This window comes from Vipera berus, assembly GCF_964194415.1.
Source record: "Vipera berus genome assembly, chromosome: 14".
Classification (NCBI taxonomy): domain Eukaryota; kingdom Metazoa; phylum Chordata; class Lepidosauria; order Squamata; family Viperidae; genus Vipera; species Vipera berus.
The window spans coordinates 7,929,577-7,956,112 of NC_138217.1; the positions used below are offsets into that span (position 1 = coordinate 7,929,577).

The 26,536-nt window shown below is 42.7% G+C and overlaps 1 protein-coding gene across 1 annotated transcript in view; it reads left to right on the top strand.

Moving 5' to 3' along the window:
- ARVCF (ARVCF delta catenin family member) overlaps positions 1-26,536 on the top strand; it is a gene marked incomplete at both ends in the record, with an annotated part of 139,499 nt that overhangs the window by 52,432 nt on the left and 60,531 nt on the right. The window contains one exon of the mRNA XM_081338662.1: positions 7,904-8,062. Coding sequence (XP_081194788.1) covers positions 7,904-8,062 — 159 coding nt within the window. The remainder of the gene's footprint in view (positions 1-7,903; positions 8,063-26,536) is intronic.

The window sequence follows — 26,536 nt, forward strand, 5'->3', positions numbered from 1 at the left end:
AGGAAGTTTGATGCCCTGCCCTGCCCATCCACAACTTTAATATACAATACAGGCGGTCCTCTACTTACGACCACAATGGAGCCCAAAATTTACGTCCTTAAGCGAGACATTGGCCCAGTGACTTGTGGCACATTTTGCGAGCTTTCTTGTCACGATTGTTAAGGGTTATCCTGTGACTTTGGGATCCAGCAACAGTCATAAATAGCAACCAGCTTCCCCCGCATCTGAATTTTGATCGCACAATCACGTTGTAAAGGTCTTTACTGCGAAAAACGGTCGTAAGTTGCTTTTTTTTCTTCCTAGCGCCGCTGTAACTTTTGAACGGTCACCTAACGAAGCGTTGTAAGTCGAGGGACTAGCTTCACAGGGTGCTGTTTGTAGAAGAAGCTGCTTGGCAGATGCTTCTCGCCCCAACGTAATGGTGGAAGGGCAAAAAACCCGCCAACCTCCTCAACTCTTCAGAGCGATGAGATCCTGCCGCTTCTCCCAAGACACGTTGCACTCGTTGACGTGACCGGCGGCCGTTTCTGATGACGATGATGATAACTTTATTGTCACTTTGAATGTACACCAATCGGCATACATCAAAATGAAATTTCGTTGCATACAGCTCTCAAAGGGTCACCACCTCCGATATATACTCCTTGTTCGGGGCCCGCTCAAATTTCACATTGTCCATTTTAGTCTCTAGGGAGTGAACGATGGCAAACAGGACAGATGGAAATGGGGCTCCATGTGGATTAGCCCTCAAATTCGCTTGTATTCCGACAACCTCGCCTTCTTTCCTTTTTCTGATCCTGACTCTTCCACCTTTTCCTTAAAGAGGCCTTGCTTCTTTTCACCCCTGGAGCACGCTACTGCCGCCACCAACTCCTCCAAAAGCCTCTCTCTCTTCCTCTGGGCCTGCCGACAGCCTCATCCAGTTCCTTCGCTCCATAAGCTCCGGGTCCTCTCCTCCTCTGATCAGGTGGCGGAGCGATAAGAGGCATTGTCCCTCTGCTGACGGGCAGAGGGAACGTGCTACAGATGCCTTCTCCACTTCCTTGGTGCCCGTTTCCGGTTTTTGTTTTAAATTCTTCTCCCTCCTTTATCTTCCACACAGCCCCCCCCCCACCTCCCCAAGCAATTTTGAAAGAGACAAAGCTGCAGCAATCTCCCTTCTGTGATTTTAATTCTTGGAAATATAGTCACGATCAGAGCCATGAAGGATAGTTTCTGCGAGTTGGTGGCTTCCTTCCTCTCCGTTCCTCAGAGACGGTTGGGCCGGGTGGCAGTTTGTCTCTTCTTCCATTAACTAGGGACGTAGTACGGCAGTTGCAATAGTATAAAATTCCTCTTCTTGAGTTGGCGGGAATGCAGGTCCTCCCTCCCTCTGAATATTTTCCCTTTCTTTCTTTCTTTCTTTCTTTCTTTCTTTCTTTCTTTCTTTCTTTCTTTCTTTCTTTCTTTCTTTCTTTCTTTCTCTTCCTCCCTCCCTCTTTCCCTCCTTCTTCCCTCCCTCAGAATATTTCCATATCTTTCTTTTCTTTTCTTTTCTTTTCTTTTCTTTTCTTTTCTTTTCTTTTCTTTTCTTTTCTTTTCTTTTTTTCTTTTCTTTTCTTTTCTTTTCTTTTCTTTTCTTTCTTCCTTCCTTCCTCCCTCCTTCCTTCCCTCCCTCCCTCCCTAACTCAGAATATTTCCGTCTTCCTTCCTCCCTCATAATATTTCCATATTCCTTCCTTCCTTCCTCCCTCCCTCCCTCAGAATATTTCCATATTCCTTCCTTTCTTCCATCCATCCTTTCTTCCTTCCTCCGTCCCTCCGAATATTTTTTCTTTCTTTCTTTTTTCTTCCTTCCTTCCTTCCTTCCTCCCTCCCTCCCTCTGAATATTTATTCCTTCCTTCCTTCCTTCCTTCCTTCCTTCCTTCCTTCCTTCCTTCCTTCCTTCCTTCCTTCCATCCTTCCTTCTTCTAATTTTGAACTTATCTCTTCCTCTCAGTGTTTCCTCTGGGTGAAAATAAAAATGCAAGGATATAAGGGTTGGGGGGGCATTCAGTTTTCAACCTCTAGCCAACCATGAAAACAACGGTTAACCTTGGGCCAGTCCGTCTCCTTCCGAAGCATTTATATTAGATTATCATTAATATTCATAACTCTGAAAGAAAAGGACAATCATCAGCAAGGTGGATGGCCTTAGCAAAGGGGACCTTTTTGGAAGAGCTGAAGGACCCGGTTGGTGCAGATTATCCTGGGGAAAACCTATGTAGTTGTTAAAAGTCAGCATGCACTGGATGGCACATAATCAATCAATCATCAATCAATCAGTAACATTCTTAGAAGGAGTAATGTCTTTCAAACTGGTGTTCCATCTCCTGACTTTTCACCCATCTCCTCTTGGCTCAAATTCCTCAAGCAATAAATTCCTTCTTTGTGTCATTAAGCCTGAGAAGAATACCATACTAGGCGGAAAAAATAAGTGGGTTTTTTTACTCTTTTCAAGGGTTTTTTTTGGCAACTCTTTGAAAATATATTTTGAACACAAATAAAAGTCCCCCCCCCACTTTGCATCCTTCCCTGCCTGTGGGCAAAGCAAATCTTGGAAACTTGGAAGGTATCCGTACATAAGTTTCAAATGAACCGTAGACCCTTCTTAAAAAAAAAAAAGTGATCGTCTTGGAAATGATAGTCCTGGGAGATTTCTTTTAAGAGAGGTGCTATCTTCCAGTAGGCAAATAGTTTGGAAGGCCAAGGCTCTCCAAACTGGAAATAAAATCCCTTGCTTGACTCATTCTTGGGGAGAGTTGTTGTTGCTGTTAGTTGCAAAGTTGTGTCCGACCCATCACGACCCCATGGACAACGTTCTTCCAGGCCTTCCTGTCCTCTACCATCTTCTGGAGTCCATTTAAGCTCACGCCTACTGCTTCAGTGACTCCATCCAGCCACCTCCTTCTCTGTCGTCCCCTTCTTCTCTTGCCCTCAACCTTTCCCAGCATGAGGCTCTTCTCCAGTGAGTCCTTCCTTCTCATTAGGTGGCCAAAGTATTTGAGTTTCAACTTCAGGATCTGGCCTTCTAAAGAGTAGTCAGGGTTGATCTCCTCTAGGACTGACCGGTTTGATCGCCTTGCGGTCCAAGGGACTCGCAGGAGTCTTCTCCAGCACCAGAGTTCAAAGGCCTCCATTCTTTGGCGCTCAGCCTTTCTTATGGTCCAGCTTTCACAGCCATACATTGTAACTGGGAAGACCACGGCCTTGACTATACGCACTTTTGTTGACAGGGTGATGTCTCTGATAACAACAACAACCACAACCACCCGTGTCAACCATTAGTGCCAGTCAATTTGAGTGTTCAGTTGACTGAGTTTCATGTTTTATGAATAAAAGTTTTATATAATGATGATGATGATGATAATGATGGAAGGGACCTTGGAGGTCATCTAGTCCAACCCCCTGCTCAGGCAGGAAACCCTATACCCTTTCAGACAAAGGGCTGTCCAGTCTCTCCTTAAAAACTTCCAGTGTTGGAGCATCCACCACTTCTGGAGGCAGGTTGTTCCAGAAGAAGGAATCAGATTTGGGAGCCGATGTTTTGCTTTGCATTGTAAGAGTTCACAAATATTTGCAAAGGGTGTGATAGGAGCTGACCTACCATCAAACTCGGAGAACCCTAACTAAAAACATGTACAACAGAGTTGATTCCTGACTGGATCTGTGATCTTTAACTCCCAGGTATGAGTGAAGGTTCTCCAGGGTTCTCCTCTATACAGGTAGTCCTCGACTTCACAACGCTCCATTTAGTGACTGTTCAAAGTTAACAGCGGCGCTGAAAACAGTGACTTACGACCGTTTTTCTCACTTACGACCGTTGCAGCATCCCCGTGGACAACGCGATTAAAATAAGCTCCAAGTAGGTTGCATTCATAAAAGAACACAAGTTTCAAAATTTATAACTGTTTACGTACGCCTTCAAAACAAAAGATGTTTTTTGAAGCAAATTCCCCTCCCTCTTAACAATTACAGGAATCCTCTAAAACAAGAATATCCAGAGAGTCCGTTTTTAAACACTATATAATATCTTGTTGTTCTATTTAGATCAACAATCCAGGTGGGCCTTCCCACGCAGATCAAAATAGAGAGAGAGAGAGAGTTTGCACGAATCTCATATATGTCAACATCATCACGAGCACCACGACTGTGGTGAAATTAATAACTCCTGTGGCTTTGGGGATAAAGAGACGGAGGGGGGGGGATACATGATTTGGGTTTTCCAGTTAACTTTTATTGCAAAAGTTGGACTCCTATGAGATAAATCAACCATCTCTAAATTACTGGCCAGAATTCAGTGCTGGAGAATATCAGCCATGAAGGAAGGAAGGAAGGAAGGAAGGAAGGAAGGAAGGAAGGAAGGAAGGAAGGAAGGAAAGAAGGGAGGGAGGAAGGAAGGAAGGGAGGAAGGAAGGAAGGAAGGAAGGAAAGAAGGGAGGGAGGGAGGAAGGAAGGGAGGGAGGAAGGAAGGAAGGAAGGAAGGAAATAGATTAAATGGATTGAGGGATGGAAAGAAGGGAGAGAAGGAAGAGGATGGATGGGAAGGAGGGATGGAGAAAAGGAAGGAGATGATGGATGGATGGAAGGGTGTGAAGGAAGGAAAGATGGATGGGAGGGAGGGAGGGAAGGAAGGAAGAGAGGAAGGAATCACTCTTGAAAACTGGAATGAGCCCAGTTCAAATCCTTGGAAAAAGGCAGCACATCACATCCCTGAATTCTATCCGGCTCTTTCAAAACCAATTGAGCGAGGTGTTTCCAACTGCTCTGAAGACTGACTTTGAAACACTGTACTCCCCCACCCCCCCTCGCCCAATTGAATCTCTGCATTTCTGTCAGGGCAGTAACACAACCCGCCTCCTTGCCGTGGTTCAGTAGATGGAACGTTGCGAGGGCAGGTATTTAAGAGGGTGGTCCTTTCCTCCCATCTCAAGGCTTGTGAAGTGTGAAGAAGGAGGATGAAAAATGGAGACTGGTTCAAGAGTGATGCAAACCATAGAGTGCGAGGGCTGGACGGGACCTTGGAAGTCTTCTAGTCCAACCCCCTGCCTGTACCATCCTGGATAAATGGTTGTCCAATCTTCTCTTGAAGACCTCCGGTGATGGAGCACCCACAACCTTGGAAGGGACCTTGGAGGTCTTCTAGTCCAACCCCCTGCTCAGGCAGGAAAACCCTATGCCATTTCAGACAAATGGTTGTCTGACCTCTTCTTAAAAACCTCCAGTGTTGGAGCATTCACAACTTCTGGAGGCAAGTTCTTCCACTGGTTGATTGTTCTAACCGTCAGGAAATTCCTCCTTAGTTCTAGGTTGCTTCTCTCCTTGATGAGTTTCCATCCATCGCTTCTCGTCCTGCCCTTCAGGTGCTTTGGAGAATAGCTTGACTCCTTCTTCTTCCAAAGCCACTGAGGGCAAGACCAGAAGCGATGGAAGGAAGCCATTCCATTGATTCATCCTTCTCCTTGTCACAAAATGTCCTCCTTATTTCCAGGTCGGATCTGCTTCCGAGGAGCTTCCCACCCATTTGCTGCTTGTCCTCCTTCGGGTGGGATGGAGAATAAATTAGCACCCTCTTCCTTGTGACAGCCCTTCCTGTACTGAGAGAGTCCTTAAACTATTAGTAATGCTGCTAAGTAACTCCATAGATTTGGAGTCCCGTATTCAGCAAGCATTTGATATTCGGAGGTGTCACGTCTATGAACTTCACGGCTTGACCTGAGGGGGGGAAGCAGCATGGAAATTGCTTTTAAAGAGTGACAAAACCCATCTCTTGTGACGAAGTGACAAATGGTTCCTTTGAAACAAGGCCATTTACTGCCATTTTTGAGGGCATCCATTAGAACGACAAGGTGGGTCAGTTTAACCTCATAGTGTGAGGATTACTGGAAAATTCACACACAGACACACACGCACACACAGAGAGAGAGATTAGGGTTTGTTTGTTTTTTTTAAAAAGTCAACATTAAGGAAATTTACCAAAGGGGGGGGGAAAGGAGCGCATTTCTCCAAACAAACACCAAAATCCGACAAATGTTTTGGCTGTTTTTTTTTAAAAAAATAAATATTTTATTAATTTTCTGTTTTTACAAACAATAGACAACGTGTTGACTGGGTCCATTAGTAATTCTGTGGTACATATTAAGTTTCTTCAAACTAAAACCAATATTACACCATCCGATACATCCTCTCTTCGTCCGGTTATAAGCATTTTTCCACATTAAACAAACACAATTCTTACTGTTGTTAATAGATATACAGTTGAATATCAGCATTCATCATAGTTTTCTAATAGTATCAACAATATCAGTTTAAAATATCTTTTCTAACCGAAACGTAATTGCATTTGCACTCAACATCCATTTATTCAGTCATATCCTATTTTCGCTTTTTTTTTCCAGTTTTAATTTCCCATCCATATTCAAAATATCCCAATTGTTTATAGTTTCAGGACAAATTATATTTGCGTAACCAAAAGCTTCCCTTGTTCAAGCTTCTTAACATTTTCTTATTTCCCTTTTCATGCCAAAATATGATATTCTGATTACCAATCTTATGTATCTAGAGTCATTTTGCCGAGCGGCTGAATTTTCATCACGCAAGTGTGAGGAAGCTGCAGTGTTCACAAGTGAAAATTCGTCGTATCTCCCTTTTTTCCTTGCTGTTGTAACTTTGAACGGTCATTAAATGAACGGCTGTAAGTCAAGGACGACCTGTCATTGACAACATCCCCATCAGTCAATTGCACAAGGCAGCTTTTTCTGAATAGCTGGCATCCGGCCCTGACACCGTTAACACCATCGAATATCCCCATCTGTCTATCCCAGGTCTTGGGAAAGGACTCGACAGGTGGACAAAAACTCCAAATCCAGTGTGAACATCTGGCTGACTGTGCGACAAGCCGTTATAACAAATAATCTTTGCAAAATATTGTAAGTGCATTAAAAAATACGCATGGAAACGAGAGTAAACTCATGAGTTTGGGGGCCAGGATTGCCTTTTTTTAAAAAAAATGGCAGAAACGGTTTCAGGGTATGTAAAAGGAGAGGGTAGAAAAACAACCATTGTACCCACCTTATGCTGTGTTGCTCCTTTTCAGAACTGTGTGTTTGTTTAGTGTGAAAGGGAAAGTGTGGGTCTGCTTCTAAGGGGTTTTGGGGTTGTCTTCTCCTCCTCCTTCAAGGAGAAAAATGAAAGTGGGACAACTTCCTAAAGACCTTCAAAGCACACAGAGATATTCTGACTAAAATCCGTAAACCTTATCTTCGTACAATCTTCGTAGGATAAACCAGTTTTTCCCAATAAACCAGGATTTGATGATAACTAAGGGATGGGAAGATCCTCAAACACAAGGGACTGGAACTCATCCTGGTCCCCTCAAAAAAAACAACAAGTGGCTGTCTTTTTTTTTATTGAAAAGTTTTAAAGTACATTTTATCTTTAACAATCCCCCCCTCCCCCCACCCCTACCTATCCCTCCCTGCCCCTTTAAGACAAGTGGCTGTCTTAAAGACCAAAAGCCATCTCTGGATTGAGTGGACAAACGTCTGGATGGACTAGTCCAGGGGTGTCCACCCTTGGCAACTTTAAAGAGTTGTGGACTTCAACTTCCAGAATTCCCCAACTAAAATCCAGAAGTCTTAAAAGTTGCCAAGGTGTGGACACTCCTGGTCTAGAGGGCTTCAACAATGACCTTTCCTCAGCAGCTGTTAAGGAGCATGTTTTGGCAAACATGGAGCCAAAAACGAGGTCTTGGAAGCTCCAGACCTACATATTTTGGGGTCTGACTTGGGCAAGGGTTTATATACCTCCTTAAATTTTACCATAGAGTTGTGCTCCTCCTTTTTCTGGCAAGGCTTTTAAGGTCATCCCTTCTTTCTTCTCCAGGAGCAAAGTCCCAGCAACCAGACTTCCATAGCCATGATGCAAGAGCCTCAAGAGATGGTGGAGGAGACCGTGACCGTCGAAGAAGATCCTGGCACCCCCACATCTCATGTTTCTATTGTGACTTCAGAAGACGGAACCACCAGAAGGACAGAGACAAAGGTAGGAAGGCAGGGTGACAGCCTTGCCAGAGTTTGAGGGCCAGATGGACTTCCAGTGGGCAACCATTGTCTACAACAGATTGAACTCAACTTCTGAAATAATCTCCAGAAGAGAATGTTTGTAGCTCAGGGCTGAAATGTGGGGTCTTGCTGCTCACAACCAACCTCAGAAGGTACCAAGGACCCCACAGAATTAACCTTTAGTAAGGAGGACTACTCTGTGAATACTGTTTGTATATACAATGTATATAGAAAGTATCCAGACAACAACAACAACCACAATATGATGATGATGATGATGATGATGATGATGATGCTGATGTAGTACCAATAGTAATAGGCACCTTGGTTGCAATCCCAAAACAACTGGAGCGCCACTTGGACACCATCGGCATTGACAAATTCACCATTAGTCAATTGCAAAAGCCGGCCTTACTAGGAACTGCTTCCATCCTGTGACGATATCTCTAATACCATCAATTCAAACATCCACATCTGCCTATCCCAAGTCCTATCTGGCTGACTGTGCAATGATTAATAACAACAACAACAATATTAATAATAATATAATAACCATTAGTGCCAGTCAATTTGAGTGTTCAGTTGACTGAGTTTCATGTTTTATGAATAAAAGTTTCATATAATAATAATAATAATAATAATAATAATAATAATAATAATAATAATAATAATAAGAAGAAGAAGAAGAAGAAGAAGAAGAAGAAGAAGAAGAAGAAGAAGTAGCAGTAGTAGTAGTAGTAGTTGGAAGGGACCTTGGAGGTCTTCTAGTCCAACTCCCTGCTCAGGCAGGAAGCCCTGTACCGTTTCAGACAAGTGGTTGTCCAATCTCTTCTTAAAAGCCTCCAGTGTTGGAGCATTCACATCTTCTGGAGGCAGGTTGTTCCACTGGTTAATTGTTCTAACTCTCAGGAAATTTCTCCTTGGTTCCAGGTTGCTTCTCTCCTTGATGAGTTTCCATCTGTTGCTTCTTGTCCTGCCTGCGGGCGCTTTGGAGAATAGCTTGACTCCCTCTTCTTTGGGGCAGCCCCTCAAATATTGGAACACTCTCTTTTTCCTCTTCTCTAAATGTCTGTAAATTTAGGTCTGGGGAGATTTTCACGTCATCCAGGCCGTGGTTGCCCCAAAGGTGCTTTGTTTTTCAGGAGGCCACTGGACTTTCTTGTTTCATCTTTGAAGACGTTTCGCTTCTCATCCAAGAAGCTTCTTCAGCTCTTCAGCTCCCCACCATCCAGTCAGAGCTGAAGAAGCTTCTTGGGATGAGAAGCGAAACGTCTTCGAAGATAAAACAAGAAAGTCCAGCGGCCTCCTGGGTCTGTAAATTTACTAAAAAGAAAAAATAAATAAATCTGAAACATCACATTGGCATAAGTATTCAGACCTTTCGCTCAGTACTCAGTACTCTGGCAGCAATTACCGCCTCGAGTCTTTTTGGGTGTGACGCGACAAGCTTTGCACATCTGGATTGGAGGGATTTTCTGCCGTCCTTCCTCTTTGCCAATCCTCTCAAGCTCAGCCAGGTTGGGCGGTGACCGTTGGCGAACAGCTGGATTTTCCATTGACTTGGTTTGTCAGATGATTCCCAGGACCGCGGGACACCGCCACCATCATAAATATGAGCCAGTTGCCAAATTGCCAAAGTTTGTTCACGTGGCCGTGGGGAGGCTACAACTTATGTGTGCAAAACAGCCGTAAGTCGCTTTTTCCAGTGCCACTGCACCTTCAAATGGTCACTAAACAAATGGTCATAAGTTGAAGCCTACCTGTCTAGCAATAGTGGTTCCTCCTAGAATTTGAAGGAGGGGTGAGGGTTGGTGGGTGGGGCCAGCATGCAAATTAGCCGAGCAGAAATCAACCCCATAGGCTGGTAGGGAGGCGTCGCTTGCTTTCTCCCGCCCCGGCGTCTGGCCTTGAAGTCTAAATTAGTCTAAATTGCTACTTCTGATTTTTTTTTTGGGGGGGGGGGAAGATTGCGAACAACATCACTAAAAGCCGCAAATAAATTACCTGGATGTTTTAGTGGAGAATGGAAGCATTTTCTCAGCGTGATCAAAGCGTGGGGTCTCTCCGGAAGCTGGTGGGAGACCGTGGTAACAGGTGAAGGAATAAATCAGAAAAGGAAGGGGGGGAGGGAAAAAAAGGTTGCTGGATAAACACTGTCTGGCTGTGGAGCAGATGTTCTCAAGCGGAAGTTTATTTTAGAGGCTGTTGACGCAATTTCGAAGGTGTTTATTTTGCGTTGGGGCCAGGAAGCAAGTAAGGTGAGGAAGAGGTGGGGTGGCAAACACCACCCCCCGGAGTGAAGTGAAAGGATGGAGGAGGAGGAGGAGGAGGAAGAAGACAGAGAGGAGAAGATACGGAGGAGGCCTTATTTCTTCATGAAGTGGAGAGACGGGGCTGAAGGCTCTACAACAGGATGACGGAGAGGACAACATGGGAACATTTGAGTAGAGGTGTTGAGGTTGGCGGGGATGTTTTGCATCTAACCTTTCAGAAGGAGGAGGTTGAGGACCTGGGAATAAGCCCACTTACTAGCAGCCCATCTCTTGGGAATAGGTTCCCCTCCAACATCTGGAGGGCCAGTTTGGTTTAAGTGAGCTAGCTTGGTCCAGAGCAGGGACGTTAAACTGCTGGCCTCTGGGCCGGATGCAACACGCAGAAGCCGGGCCTACCCCAGCTCCAGCAATGGGGGAAAAGTCGCCATATGTCATGACACGTCACGTGACGTGGTGAGTTTGATACCCCTGGACTAGAGGTTAAGGCACCAGGCTAGAAAGCGAGAGAGTTCTAGTCCATCGGAGCCACGAAAACCAACTGGGTGACATAATAATAATAATAATAATAATAATAATAATAATAATAATAATAATAATAATAATAATAGTAATAATAGTAATAATAGTAGTAATAATAATAATAATAAGTTGGAAGGGACCTTGGAGGTCATCTAGTCTAACCCCCTGCTCAGGCAGGAAACCCTATACCATTTCAGGCAAATGGCTGTCCAGTCTCTTCTTAAAATCTTCCAGTGTTGGAGCATTCACAGCTTCTGGAGGCAGGTTGTTCCACTGGTTAATTGTTCTAACTGTCAGGAAGTTTCTCCTTAGTTCTAGGTTGATTCTCTCCTTGACTAGTTTCCATCCATTGCTTCTTGTCCTGCTTTCAGGTGCTTTGGAGAATAGCTTGACTCCCTCTTCTTTGTGGGCAGGAGACTGTGAGTTATAGTCCCACTTTAGGCATGAAAGCTGGCTGGGTGACTTTGAACCAATCACCAGGAGACGGTGAGTTCTAGTCCCACCTTAGGCATGAAAGCCAGCTGGGTGACTTTGGGCCAATCACCTGGAGATGGTGAGTTCTAGTCCCACCTGGCTAGATGACTTTGGGCTGAATTCTAGTCCCACCTTTGGCCTGAAAGCCGGCTGGGTGACTTTGGGCCAATCGCCAGGAGACGGTGAGTTCTAGTCCCACTTTAGCCCGGAAAGCCAGCTGGGCGATCTCGGGCCAGTCATTCTTTCACTCACTCATGTGACCATGAGGATGCTGCAACGGTTGTGTGATGACAATGTCCTAAGTCACTTTCTCAGTACTGTTGTAACTTTGAACCGTCGCTAAACAAATGGTTATAAGTCAAGGAGACAATCTGTGCCCTCGTGGGTTTTTGCCCCCCAAATGTTTAAGGACACGGCTCCCCAGGATGAAGAAGAAGGAGCCTTAAAGAGAAAAAATGGGCACTGTTAGGCATATGGTGTTAGCCTACAATGTTGGGTTGAAAATATATTAACCATAATGCTATGTCTTTAAGTTGTTAATTGGCCAATGGGTGTGTAAGTGTTCTCATGGCCATAAGAGGAAGCTAGGAACGTAGCTTCTCTCTCTCTCTGAATTCACTGATCTCTACTATTACTGTTTTTGCTCTGCTGTTGGTTTACTACTGTTGTAAACCTGAACTGTGTATTGACCTCTGGACCGGTAAGAAGACTTTGTAGTTTGGATTACTCCTTGGACTGTTGCTATTGTGTATGACTTGGACTGTTTATTTTTGACTGTGCATTTTTGTTTTTACACCACCTCAAAGTAAAATACTTTTTGCTTTTAGAACTCAGTGTATTTCTGTGTGTGATTTTTACTGCTCTCAGTGCCCTTCCTTGTCTGTGCAACTCTTTGGTAGCACAAGGAGACCTCTGCACAACAAATTCCATAACACTGGTTATGGGCCCAGGCCTGTACTGAGAGTAAGTACACACAGTATTCCTAGCTGAGTTTGTATTTGGTGTAAAATGGCACAGGAACTGTTGTCAGGCATCTCCTGGATAACCCGGTTGGATGGGACAAACTATGTTTCCTGGTCCACAAAATGCTGCTTGCTTTTGCGCAAGGAAGGACTATGGGCTGTTGTAAATAACCCACCAGATACTACTGCTTGGGATCCAGATGACGAAGAGGATGCAAAGAAGTTAGACAACTTTAAACGTAGCAATGAGAAAGCTCTTTGCATTATTGGACTAACACTGAATGACCAGCAGCTTGTCCATATTCGTGGTGAGGAGTCTGCTGCAAGGTGTTGGGATGTTTTGCGAAGGCTTTATGTTCGTGACAGTGTGGGTGCACATATACACCTTACACGTAAGCTGTTTAGGGCTCGTCTGCAGAAGAATGGAGATATGCTGACCCATTTAAATTACATGAAGGCAACTTTTCAAGAGCTTCATGAAAAGGAGCTGATTTTTTCAGAGTTGCATCAGGTCTACATTATTCTGTCATCTTTGGATGAGAGTTATGATGGATATGTTTCTTCTTTGGAAGTCCTGACCAGAGAGGAACTGACATTGACTAACATTACTGGGAGACTGCTGGAAGAGTCCAGAAGGAGGAGTGACAGAGACCAGCTGAGAGAAACACAGCCACGAGAGAAGCAGCAATTCACCACTGCTTACAACGTCAAGAAATGTTATTCTTGTGGGGCTAGAGGGCATATAGCCAAATTCTGTAGAAAGGGTAGAAAACAGAATGTAAATAGCAGTGGGAAGGCTAAGAAGGGCATTGGTTTGGCTATTTCTGGTGAACCAACATCCAGAAACAATGAATTGTGGGTTGTTGATAGTGGGGCTTCACAATGCATTACTAAAGTGAAAGAGAGGTTTGTTAATATGAAAAACAGCAACCAATATGTTTCACTGGCAAACGGTTGGAGGATGAAGGCCTCTGGTGAAGGTAATTCCTATTGTCCATGCATTGATGAACAGTTACCTATGTTATATATACCTAAACTAAGATTCAACCTGTTATCTGTAAGGGAATTGGTTAAAGTTGGGTTTGTGGTAACATTCAGAGGGGAGCAATGCACTATTGAGAGGAATGGAACCTGTGTAACTGCAAATTTGAAAAATGGTTTATTCGTTCTCACAAGTAACCAGGTTAGTACAGTTAAAGCTAACTCAATATGTGAGAACAAGAAGCCACATGATGAATGTATACATTTATTGCATAGGCGGTTAGGGCATGTAAACTTTAACTCACTACGTAAAACAGTGGAATTAGTAGAGGGAGTTAAACTGAAGCCATGTAGTAAGTATTTGAATTGCAATGCCTGTAATCAGGAAAAGAGCAAGGCAACTCCTGCAAACAGGATAAACGGCTTCAAAACAACTGTACCTTTGGAAGTTGTGTTTGCTGATTTAATTGGACCCATGAAACCAAGTTTAGGAGGGTCATGTTATATTTTAAGTATATTGGACCACTACTCTAGATATGGTTTTTGTTATCTGCTTAAGTCAAAGGCAGATACTTTCCAACAATTTGCAAACTGGCTAAAGTTCGTGGAGAGAAAAACAAAGAGAAAGGTTCAGTGCATAATTACTGATAATGGTACTGAATTTACAAATAAGCGCTTTGTTGATATGCTACAATCAGCTGGCATTGAGCATAAACGTTCAGCTCCTTATAGGCCTCAACATAATGCTTTTGTTGAGAGACGTGGGCAAACGTTACAAGCCATGATGAGAACCATGTTACAAGATTCTGGCTTAACAGATAGACTGTGGGGGGAGGCAGCAAAATGTGCAAACCATGTTCTGAATATAGTTGTTAATACTTCTACTGGTAAAATACCATATACTATATGGCATGGTAAAAAACCAAACCTTGATTACCTGCACACATTTGGCACCCCAGCTTGGGTCCACATTCCTGCACAACTCAGGAGTAAAGGCCAACATAGGGCTAGGCAATTATACTTCGTAGGTTACGAAGCTAACCATAGATCCTATCGTTTCTGGGAACGAGGCACAACTAATGTATATAACAGTGCTAGTGCAAAATTCCTTGAGCACGTTGGTTGGGATAGGTTAGAGCAAGAAGCTGTTAATACTGATCCTCTAGTGTTTGAGGACTCCTCTGATAACGTAACTAGTAATGATAATACATCTCCTGTAAATATAAAAGATGAAGAGGAGATAGGGGAGATAATAGATGAATCAGAGGAAGGAAAGGAGACAGAAATTCAAAGCCCTGTAATTCCTTGGCGTTCAATGCGTATCAGACATCCACCTGATCGCTATGAAGCTAGTATAGTATGTCAAGTTAGTGTAGAGCCATCTAACTATGATGAGATCAGGATGTATCCTGAAAAGGAACAAGCATCATGGAAAGCTGCAATGAACAGGGAGTTGAATTCTTTGCAGGATCTTAAGGTTTATGTGAAAGCAAAACTGCCACCTGGTGAGCAAGCTATAGGTTGTAAATGGATATATAAAATAAAGAAGGGTGTAGACGGAACTATAACCCATAAGGCACGTTTGGTTGCACAAGGTTTTGCCCAAACTACTGAGGATTATGACGAAGTGTTTGCACCCAGTCTAAGGGCAACTACTTTAAGAGCAGCTTTAGTATGGGCGGCTAAAAACCAATATATGGTTAACCATGTAGATGTTGAAACTGCATATTTACATGCTCCATTGCAACATACTATTTATTTAAGAATACCACCAGGATTGACCAGTGATAGAGACCATGATTGTTGGGAATTAAAGAAAAGCCTCTATGGATTGAAACAATCAGGCTATGAGTGGAACAAATGTTTAGTTAATGAGTTAAGTGCATTAGGTTTTGTAGCCAGTAATGCTGATCCTTGTTTGTTTAGAAGAGAACACAACGGAGCATTATCTTTTATTTTATTATTCACAGATGATATTGCAATAATAACAAAAACTGAGTTAGAAGCACAAACTATCATTTCAAGATTGCAAAATAAATTCACAATTAGAAATCTTGGGAAAATAAGCCACTATTTGGGGTTAGATATTGTGAAAACAAATAGGGGTTTTAAGGTGTCGCAAGCCAGTAAGATATCTCAGTTATTAAAGAGATACAATATGGAAATGTGTAAACCAGCAAAAACTCCGATGGCTATGGATTTTAAGGACACTAATGTTGAGAGTCCTGTATTTGATAAGACTATGTACCAATCTTTGATAGGAAGTCTTATGTATCTGAGTAATTGGTCTAGACCTGATATTTCTTACTGTGTAAATCAATTAGCTAGGTACAACAATAATCCAACTGTTAGACACTGGCAATCAGCTAAACGAGTATTAAGATATCTGAAGCAGACTATTCACTACTCGTTATATCTAGAGCCAAATCGTGAGTTAATCCTTACTGCATATGCAGATGCGAGTTTTGCCTCTGATTCAAACACTCGTAAATCTACCTCAGGGTTGGCTATAATGTTGGGTGATTCTTTAATTGGATGGAAGTCTATTAGACAAAAACACATAAGCTTATCTACAATGGAGGCTGAATTTTCATGTTTATCAGTGTTATGTACAGAACTGCTAGTGTACAAACAATTATTGTTAGATATGGGTTTAAATGTAAATGATCCATTCATTGTGTATGAGGACAATCAAGCTGCAATAAAGATGGCTAATAATGCTGCAGTAAGAACAAGATCTAAACATACTGATCTTCGTTATTTAAATGTCAGACAATGTGTCAAAGATAAATTAATACAGTTAGAGTATTGTCCATCTGATGTAAATATTGCAGACCATTTTACGAAGGTACAAAGTGCTGTGAAACACAATGCTAATTGTGAAAGAATGTGCATAAGATTGTAAGAGTTATATATTATTCTACCCAAAGGGGAGAATGTTAGGCATATGGTGTTAGCCTACAATGTTGGGTTGAAAATATATTAACCATAATGCTATGTCTTTAAGTTGTTAATTGGCCAATGGGTGTGTAAGTGTTCTCATGGCCATAAGAGGAAGCTAGGAACGTAGCTTCTCTCTCTCTCTGAATTCACTGATCTCTACTATTACTGTTTTTGCTCTGCTGTTGGTTTACTACTGTTGTAAACCTGAACTGTGTATTGACCTCTGGACCGGTAAGAAGACTTTGTAGTTTGGATTACTCCTTGGACTGTTGCTATTGTGTATGACTTGGACTGTTTATTTTTGACTGTGCATTTTTGTTTTTACACCACCTCAAAGTAAAATACTTTTTGCTTTTAGAACTCAGTGTATTTCTGTGTGTGATTTTTACTGCTCTCAGTGCCCTTCCTTGTCTGTGCAACTCTTTGGTAGCACAAGGAGACCTCTGCACAACAAATTCCTTAACAGGCACTTGTCTTTAAAAACTGCCGTGTTTTGGGCAGTGACGTCGTTTTACCCTGTAGGATTCTTTGTCAGAAGATCTGTTGACAGCTCGGGGCTTTGAAGTCTTTCATAAGGGATTAGAGACCTCTGCAGATGATCGATCCAGGATGACAGCCTGCTGTGATAACTACATATTCCATCCCAGATTAAAGGAACCTCTGAATTGAAGCCCCCGGAGAATAAAAAGATAAAGCCATCCCCCCATTTGGAGTTTCTGATGGGACAAATTCTTCTCCCTCCCTCTCTCCCTCCCTCCCTCCCCAGAAGATCCTCTTTGTAACTCGCTTTTTTTAAAAAAAAATATTTTTGCAATTTGCATTTTTTGTGTGTGTGTTCTCGCCCTTTGCTTAGCTTCTGTCGATTAGCGATACCTTTGTGATATTTTATGAGGGTGGATGCCTTGCTGGTTACATCTTTCATTCCCTTCTAGAAATAATAATAATAATAAATAATAATAATAATAATAATAATAATAATAATAATAATAATAATAATAAAACAGCAACGTCAACTGAATGTTCAATTGACTGAGGTTCATGTTTAATGAATAAATGATGATGATGATAATAATAATAATAACAACTACTATGTCCAAAAATTTTGCAAATCACATCAAGAAACTGCAGCTTCCTGCAATAACTCCAGCAAAGCTACCAAAAACTGCGCTACTCGGAACATCTTACATTTTAAGGAGATACCTGGTTGATACCTACGATGCTGGCAGCAACCCGGGTCAACCATCAGCGTCAGTCAATTTGAGTGTTCAGTTGACCGAGTTTCATGTTTTATGAATAAAAGTTTAATAATAATAATAATAATAATAATAATAATAATGATGATGATGATGATGATGATGATGATGATGATGATGATGATGATGATGATGATGATGGAAGGGACCGTGGAGGTCATCTAGTCCAACCCCCTGCTCAGGCAGGAAACCCCATACCATTTCAGACAAATGGCTGTCCAGCCTGTCCAAGATGGTCCTGGCCTTACAACAGTTTGTTTAGTGAATGTTCGAAATTACAACGCCACTGAAAAAAGTGACTGATGACCATTTTTCACACTTAGGACTGTTGAAGCCTCCCCGGGGTCAGTTGATCAAAATTCAGAGGCTTGGCAACTGACATGTACTTAGGAGTGGGCTTGGCAATGGGGCACCTATTTACAAGGGTTGAAGCACCCCAGGTTCAAGGAATCGCCATCTTTGACCCTCCCCGATGGCAAAGTCAGTGTTGGGAAGCCCGATTGGCTTAATGAAGATACGATTGATTCAACGACGGTGGCAAAACAGGTTGTAAAACTGGACGCAACTTGCTGAACAACCATTGCGCTTTAGCAGTGGAAAGTCGTTTGATCAGGCTAGATCTTGAGCTAAATAAAAAGATTAAATCCAGAACACCAAAATCATTGTGAACGCAAAGAATGGCAAAGCGAGAGGCTTAATACTTTAATACCCCAGGCAGCTTTCATTTCACTTTTCTTGTATTTCTCCTTCAGTATTCATAAGCAACAATGCAGTGGAGACTTTTCAATATTAAGCTCAAGGATTCTCTCTCTCTCTCTCTCTCTCTCTCTCTCTCTCTCTCTCTCTCTCTCTCTCTCTCTCTCTCTCTCTCTCTCTCTCTCTCTCTCTCTCTCTCTCTCTCTCTCTCATATTACAAAATAATGTCAGGTGCTTTTCCCAGTGTTATATATTCAGCATTATCTATACAATTTCAGCCACTCTCTGTCCGTTTATATCTCTGAATCATATATATTAACCCCGATGCACATTTTCTATTTTGAATGTTTTCACGTACGCTCGTCCTGGTGGTGCTAATTTCTTCCAGTTCCTGTTCTGTAAATAGCACAGTACTTGGCTATTATTTGTGTTTTATAATGTAATAATTAAAAGAGAGAGAGAGAGAGAGAGCTAAAGAGGACCTTTCTAAGCCTTCTGCTTCAGATGAATAGCAGAAACCTCTTTGTGTGCTGTCTGTTAGATAAAACCCGACTGACACATGGACGATAGGCAGTGCCCAGAATAGCTGTGCAATTGATAAGAAGCATGTTTACAGTCACAATTATCAAAACTGCAATGGATACAATGCTGTTATCTTTCCCCATTAAAATGACAGGGAAGCCTTTTTTTCCCGATGAGATCAAGCATCCTATTTACGAGAGACCATAGTTCCCACTTAAATGCATTCCTTGAATGCAAATGTTTGATACCTGCTTCCACCCAGCCATACAAGTAGAGTTGACGTAGGGAAGTTAGAGAGTTGGGGGGGAGGTCCCGGGGTACGTGGTCCATTTTGTTAGCGATTAGCTTTGTGAACTCAGAAAGCGAGTTAATTTAATAATCCAAGCCAGCAGTAGGTTCCCAGCCTTCCTTTGATACGATAGAAGAGACAGTCACAACTCTTATTCTGGAACGTCCCAAAGGTGCTTTGGTCACAAGGCAACTGGACTTCCGGGTTTATCTTTGAAGACGTTTCGCTTCTCCTCCGAGAAGCTTCTTCAGCTCGGACTGGACGATGGGGGATGGAAGGATTTATACTCCTTGCAGAACGAGAAGCGAAGCTTCTTGGATCCTTCTGTTTCCCACTATCCAGTCAGGGCTGAAGAAGCTTCTTGGATGAGAAGCGAAATGTCTTCCAAGAAAAACAAGACAGTCCAGTTGCCTCTTGGGGGAAAAACAAACAAAGCATCTTTGGGACAACCATGACCTGGAGGACAGAGAATCTCCCTAGACATTTTTCTGGAATGTCTTTGCAGCAGATAATCTGAGACAGGTAGGCTTTGACTTACAGCCATAATTGAGCCCACAATTTGGGTTGTAAGTCACGATGGTTGCTAAGAGGGCCATCCTGTGGGTCAGGCCCAGAAACTCAGGACCACGCTTTAAGTTCTGGTTAAGTTCTGATTTCTTGCTCACGCCTCTAAGCAAGAATCTAGTCAATTCCAAGCACTAAATTGGTGCTAGATAAGAGTTAATAGACTTCCAGTTGTTACATTTGTGAGAATGTAACGACTCCAGGCTGATTCCTCTTTTGACTCCGCTCCCAGACTTTGCCTCTCCTTCTCATACGCCTAACCAGGACTGATTTTATGACCTTTTTGGGTGGACATCATTAAGCAAATGCCATTAAGTGGATCCGTTGTTCGCTATAGGGCATTATTCAGTGGAAACCAAAAATAAATGCCCATTTCCGGCAAAAAGATAACTGCGGGATGTTGCAAACGAGTGTAAATGCAGGCTGGTTGCTGAGTGCCCCAAAGATGGGCATGTGACTACAGGGGGTGGGGGTAGGGAACAGCTTATCAGAACTTGGTATGAAATGCTGTATCGCATTTTGAACGTTATTTGAGAGAACTGGGCAAAAGAACAGGAAAAGAGTTCTACAATCAGCGGGACCCCTCTTTTATGGTAGGCAAAGTCTAACAAACTCAAAATTTTGCCAGGTGGACAAAGTGCCATATCTGTGTAACATGAGGAGAAGTGAGCTGGGAAAGCATACTTCTTGTTCTTCATACTCTTTCTTTCTTTCTTTCTTTCTTTCTTTCTTTCTTTCTTTCTTTCTTTCTTTCTTTCTTTCTTTCTTTCTTTCCTTCCTTCCTTCCTTCCTTCCTTTCTCTCCTTCCTTTCTTTCTCTGTCTTTCCTTCCTTCCTTCCTTTCTTTCTTTCTTTCTTTCTTTCTTTCTTTCTTTCTTTCCTTCCTTCCTTCCTTCCTTCCTTCCTTCCTTTCTCTCCTTCCTTTCTTTCTCTGTCTTTCCTTCTTTCCTTCCTTCCTTCCTTCCTTTCTTCCTTTCTTTCTCTTTTCCTCTTTCTTTTTCTTTCTCTTTGTCTTTCCTTCCTTCTTTCTTTCTTTCTCTTTGTCTTTCATTTCTTTCTTTCTTTCCTTTTCTTTCTTTCTCCTTTCTTTTTTCTTTCTTTCTTTTTCTTTCCTTCCTTCCTCCCCTCCTTCTTTTTTTCCTTCTTTTCCTTCTTTTCTTCCTTCTTTTCATCCTTCTTTCTTTTCTTCACATTTTTGAATTGCCCAGCTCCCTCAAAAGAGGGACTCTGGCCATTGTCCGATAAATTTGAATTTGAATTTATTGAATTTATATCCCGCCCTTTCCCATAGGACTCAGGGCGGTTTACAGGGTATATAAAACATCGATACAAAAATTAAGAACAATTTAAAAAGATTAAATTAAATCCCTAAAAAAATATAAAACCCCAATTAAAACCCCAATTAAAACTCAAGAAATTCAAGATAAACCAACCCTCTCAAGGTTAGTCGACATTCCTTACACCGATTCATGGAATTTGCCGGCTCCCTGTTAAGTCATCCATTCATGTTGGGCTTTAAAAGGGGGAATTGAAGGTGCACAAGGTTTTGCCAAAGCAGCTATGGCACAGCTGGTACCCAGGAGGTGCATATGCAATTTACTGAATGCTGTTTGTGCGTCTGTAACTCTACCCAGGTAGCTTTCAACCCTAATTTAGAGCCATCCCTCCTTCAGTTTTGCGGTAGCTATTAGTAGGCAAACATGCTAACATCTTAAACCCACAAAGGTGACCTTGCTTGGGATGTGCAGCTTGTGTTAAGTTTTCCAGCAGACGAGCACTGCGGCAGATTAAAGCGATCTCATGTCCTGTGAATGTGATTTCTGAGCATTTAAAAAAAAATCTCTTAGCACCTCTTCTAGTCTCTGTCCCTTGGATTCGTATCGTGGTCCAACTTTTGCTCGGACAAAATTCCTGCCTTTCTCAAAAATGTGACAGTTGCTTTGCAAGTAGTGATTGACCTCCAGAAAAGGGGTTCGCGTTGATTTCCCCCCCCCCGGACACTGCAACCGTCACAAATATGGAACGGTTTTCAAGGATCCGAATCACGTGACCATGGGGATGCTTACCACGGCTGCAAGTGTGAAGAATAGTCCTAAGTCATTTTTTCCAGTGCCGTTGTAACTTTGGATGGTTCTTAAATGAACTGTTGTAAATCGAGGATTACCTGTAGAGTCATCCTATGTGCTCAGTCCAGGAAAACAAGACAGTGTGACAGGGAGCGATAGAGCATTGATGATGTTACCTAGTTGGGTAAGGAAATCTCTGCAAGAAAACAACGAATCTCAGAGAGCATTAAGGACCCCACAGTCCTCCTCCTCCTCCTCCTCCTCCTCCTCCTCATTATGTTACCTAGTTGGGTAAGAAAACCTCTGCAAGAAAACAATCTCAGAGAGCATAAAGGACCCCACAGTCCTCCTCCTCCTCCTCCTGATTATGTAACCTAGTTGGGTAAGGAAACCTCTGCAAGAAAACAATAAATCTCAGAGAGCATTAAGGACCCCACAGTCCTCCTCCTCCTCCTCCTCCTCCTCATTATGTTACCTAGTTGGGTAATGAAACCTCTGCAGGAAAACAACAAATCTCAGAGACCATTAAGGACCTCATCCTCCTCTAATCTGCAAAGCCCAGTCCCTTCTAGCATTGATGACGTAACATAGTTGGGTGATGAAACGTCTGCAAGAAAACAACCAAGCTCAGAGAGAGGGCCCCCACAATCCCCCTCCCTCCCTCCCTCCCTCTTCCTCCTCCTCCTCCTCCTCCTCCTCCCTCTTCTAACTCTGATGATGTAAGCTTGTTGGGTAATGAAACGTCTGCAAGAAAAAACAAAAGTACCAGGACCTCATGGAAATGATTTTGGCTTCCTCCAGCAGTTTTTGAAAAGCAAAAGACCTTTTTAATTAAAGCGGCCATCGGGGGAGGAAGACCTGAGCTTCCCATTTCATCAGCCTCCAGAGGACACCCGTTTTTTACAACCTTCTGCTAATGAGATAATGGCTTGTCTCTCTTTGGCCTAATAATTTTACAGCCGAGCTGTCCAAAAAATAAAATAAAAAAAGCATTTGGAAATGTCAAGATGCTTTTATCCTTCAGCGCTTCCTCCTTCCCCACTTCGTGTTTTATGACACGACTCTGATAAATTGACAGCTCCCATCAACGAAAGGGTCAGGTTGGACAAAGTGGGCTGACGTCAGGACCCTGGACAGCGCAATATCGGCTGCGAGTTGTGGTCTCCGCCGAGTTGAGAAGCCTTCTAAGATGGTTGGAAAGACTAACTGGGTTGTCTTTGCTCTCTTTCACCTTAGGAATTGTCAGACTTCCAAGCTGAAATTTGTTTCAGGGGGTCCCTTAGCTCTTAAAACGAAGTAAAGGTGCATTTGAAACACAAGTGACCTACGACAGGTAATTCCCAACTTACAACAGATCATTTAGTAACCCTTCAAAGTTACGACGACTCTGAAAAAACTGACTTCATAGTTATAACCTTTGCAGCCTCTCCATGGGTCACATGATCAAAATTTGGATGCTTGACAGCTGACTCCTAGTTACGATGGTTTGCTGTGTCCCGGGGTCACGTGATCCCTTTTTGCGACCTTCTGACAAGCAGAGTCAGTGGGGAAACCAAAATCACGTAACAACCGTGTGACTAACAACTGCAGTGATTGACTTACCAACTGGGGCAAGACAGGCCATAACATGGGGCAAAACTCACTGTTGCTGAGCAACAGAAATTTTGGGCTTAATTGTGGTCGTAAGTCAAGGACCTCCTGCACTTTCCTTATTCTTGAAACTGAGTAAGGATTTTTGAGCTGGGATTCCCTAATTTGCATTGGGGGGAAAAAACTGGGGAAAAAAGTTTTTTAAAGGGTGGAAGCATCTGAAAATGCAGCCGGCGTGTTTGTTGCCGCTATAAACAACTCCTTAAAATGGAGGGAGACTTTTTAGGGATTCCCTTACAGTCAAAGCTGGTTTTGCCCACTGCTGTCTGCAGACCCCTTGGTTATTCCACTAGTGGTGATCTCAGCTGCGTTGGGGATATTTGGCGAGTCTCCTCCGTTGCTCAAAACCATCTTTAGAAGAAAACACTCGTTTCTTTGGTGGGCTTGCGGGTTTTTTTCTTCTCCACTTGATGCCGGAATATGGGGGGGGGCATGTTTCTGCAGCCGCCCAAAACAAACTTAATTATTTGGTAGCGGAATATTGAAGGGACTTTATTTATCTATCCATCCATCCATCCATCTATTATCTATCTATCTATCTATCTATCTATCTATCTATCTATCTATCCATCTATTATCTATCTATCTATCTATTTATCTGTCTGTCTATCTATCTATCTATCTATCTATCTATCTATCTATCTACCTACCTACCTACCTACCTACCTACCTACCTACCTATATATGTAGTTATGTAGTTTATGTATGTATGTACGTACATATTTATTTATTTACATCCTGCCTTTATTATTTTTACAAATAACTCCAGGTGTCGAACATATCCAACACACCTTCCTCCTCCTATTTTCCCCACAACAACCCTGTGAGGTAGGTTGGGCTGAGAGGGGGAGACTGGGCCCAAGGTCACCCAGCTGGGTTTCGTGCCTAAGGTGGGACTAGAACTCACTGTCTCCTGGTGATTGGCCCAAAGTCACCCAGCCGGCTTTCATGCCTAAGGCGGGACTAGAACTCACCGTCTCCTGGTGATTGGCCCAAAGTCACCCAGCCGGCTTTCATGCCTAAGGCGGGACTAGAACTCACCGTCTCCTGGTGATTGGCCCAAAGTCATCCAGTTGGTTTTCATGCCTAAGGCAGGACTAGAACTCACAGGCTTCTGTTTTCTAGCTTGGTGCCTTAACCACTAGATCAAACTGGCTCTCTAGACAAAACTTAACCACTAGACCAGTTTTAGCTAATCTGGTGTTGGTCTCTCCATTTTTAATCAGTCATTGCAGGTCAAAATATCTTCATTTTCCTGTCTTCAACCTCTTTCATAATTTCTAAAACATGGTGCCTGCCTGAATGCAGACTTCCCATTGCTACAGTCCAGATGTCTGATGAATATCGGCTTCAAGTGTAGAGGAACTTTCTGGAACCACATATTGATTGGCAAAAGTGTCCTGAAACCTTATTTTAAGCATTCCATCCCACTTTTTAAGATTGTTGTCTTCTTCCTGTTCTTATTGATCGACCGATTTCTCGTTTGAACGAGCTTAAATGGCTTCGTTCTTCTCCTTTTGAGCAGGTTTTTTTTAAAATGTCTCACCAACAAAAAAATGTATTTGTTGTTGCTGCTGTGTGGGAATTTCTGCCCAGCTCTGGTGGGACGGTGAAATGTTTCGTTTTTGGGTAAATCTAAGTCAATCTCTGGTTGAGAAAGAAGGAAGGCAGGGTGAAAAATGGGCTCCAACAGATTTTTTTACCACCCCTGATTTGCTTATTTTCAAACGCATGCTGCCCGTTGGAGGTTATAAATATTGCCCGTCAAGCTTCGGTTGTTCAAAACTTTGCGGGGTGTTGTTAACCCAGGCATACCAAACACCCACGGGTGTCAGACGTTCACAGAACATGCTGTGTTTACCCTGTTCTTTTGACAACATGTGTTTGTGTTATTAAAGGGTGGCTAGCTTCAATTCCACCCCTTTGTTGCGCAAACGCCTGGATGGCTCTTAAGCCAAGTGGCATGTTTATAGGGGTGGAAAATCACGAAGAGGAGGACTTTTCCTGCATGGTTTTGGAGCAAGATAATCTGTAGCTTCTCTTCTGTAAAGGAAGGCTGTGTTTCATGAACTTGCCTAGTAAGGTCAAAGCATCTTCGGTCCACGGCATCTCCAGAATGAAAAGAAGAGCCTTGAGAACAGTGTTGACTCTGGATTCAATCTATGTTAACGCCCGGCTGGCTCTATCATGGTTCATAATAATTAGTCAATTGCAAAAGGCGGCCTTAGTAGGAACTGCTTCCATCCTGCAACAAGATCTGTAATACCATCCAACATCCGCATCTGCCTATCCCAGGTCCTAGGTAAGGACTCGATAGGTAGACAAAAATGCCAAATCCAGTCTGAACATCTGGCTGACTGTGCGATGAATAATAATAATAATAATAATAATAATAATAATAATAATAATAATAATAATAATAATAATAAGAAGAAGAAGAAGAAGAAGAAGAAGAAGAAGAAGAAGAAGAAGAAGAAGAAGAAGAAGAGGAGGAGGAGGAAGAAGAACTACTAGATTCGGTAACAGCCTTGTTGCTTATGCCATCCTTCTTGTAAATTTGCATTTTTTTTCTCGCCATGTATATGTATACATTTGAACTAGACTGACGTTACTCTGTGTCATACATATATGTGTATGTGGGTTTATGCAAAATGGTATTTTCTGAGAGCTGAATACAACAACATTTTATTTTAATGTATGCTGGTTAGTGTAAAGTCTTCTCTTCTCTTCTCTTCTCTTCTCTTCTCTTCTCTTCTCTTCTCTTCTCTTCTCTTCTCTTCTCTTCTCTTCTCTTCTCTTCCCTTCCCTTCCCTTCCCTTCCTTTCCCTTCCCTTCCCTTCCCTTCCCTTCCCTTCCCTTCCCTTCCCTTCCCTTCCCTTCCCTTCTCTTCTCTTCTCTTCTCTTCTCTTCTCTTCTCTTCTCTTCTCTTCTTTTCTCCTCTCCTCTCCTCTCCTCTCCTCTCCTCTCCTCTCCTCTCCTCTCCTCCTCTTCTCTTCTCTTCTCTTCTCTTCTCTTCTCTTCTCTTCTCTTCTCTTCTCTTCTCTTCTCTTCTCTTCTCTTCCCTTCCCTTCCCTTCCCTTCCCTTCCCTTCCCTTCCCTTCCCTTCTCTTCTCTTCTGTTCCGTTCCGTTCCGTTCCGTTCCGTTCTGCTCTAATTCTATTCTGTTCCATTCCATTCTGTTCCATTCCTGATCTATGGATGTCCACGATGGTGGGACAAGTGACATCCCAACACAAGTGGCATGAATTATGTCATTTCCGTGA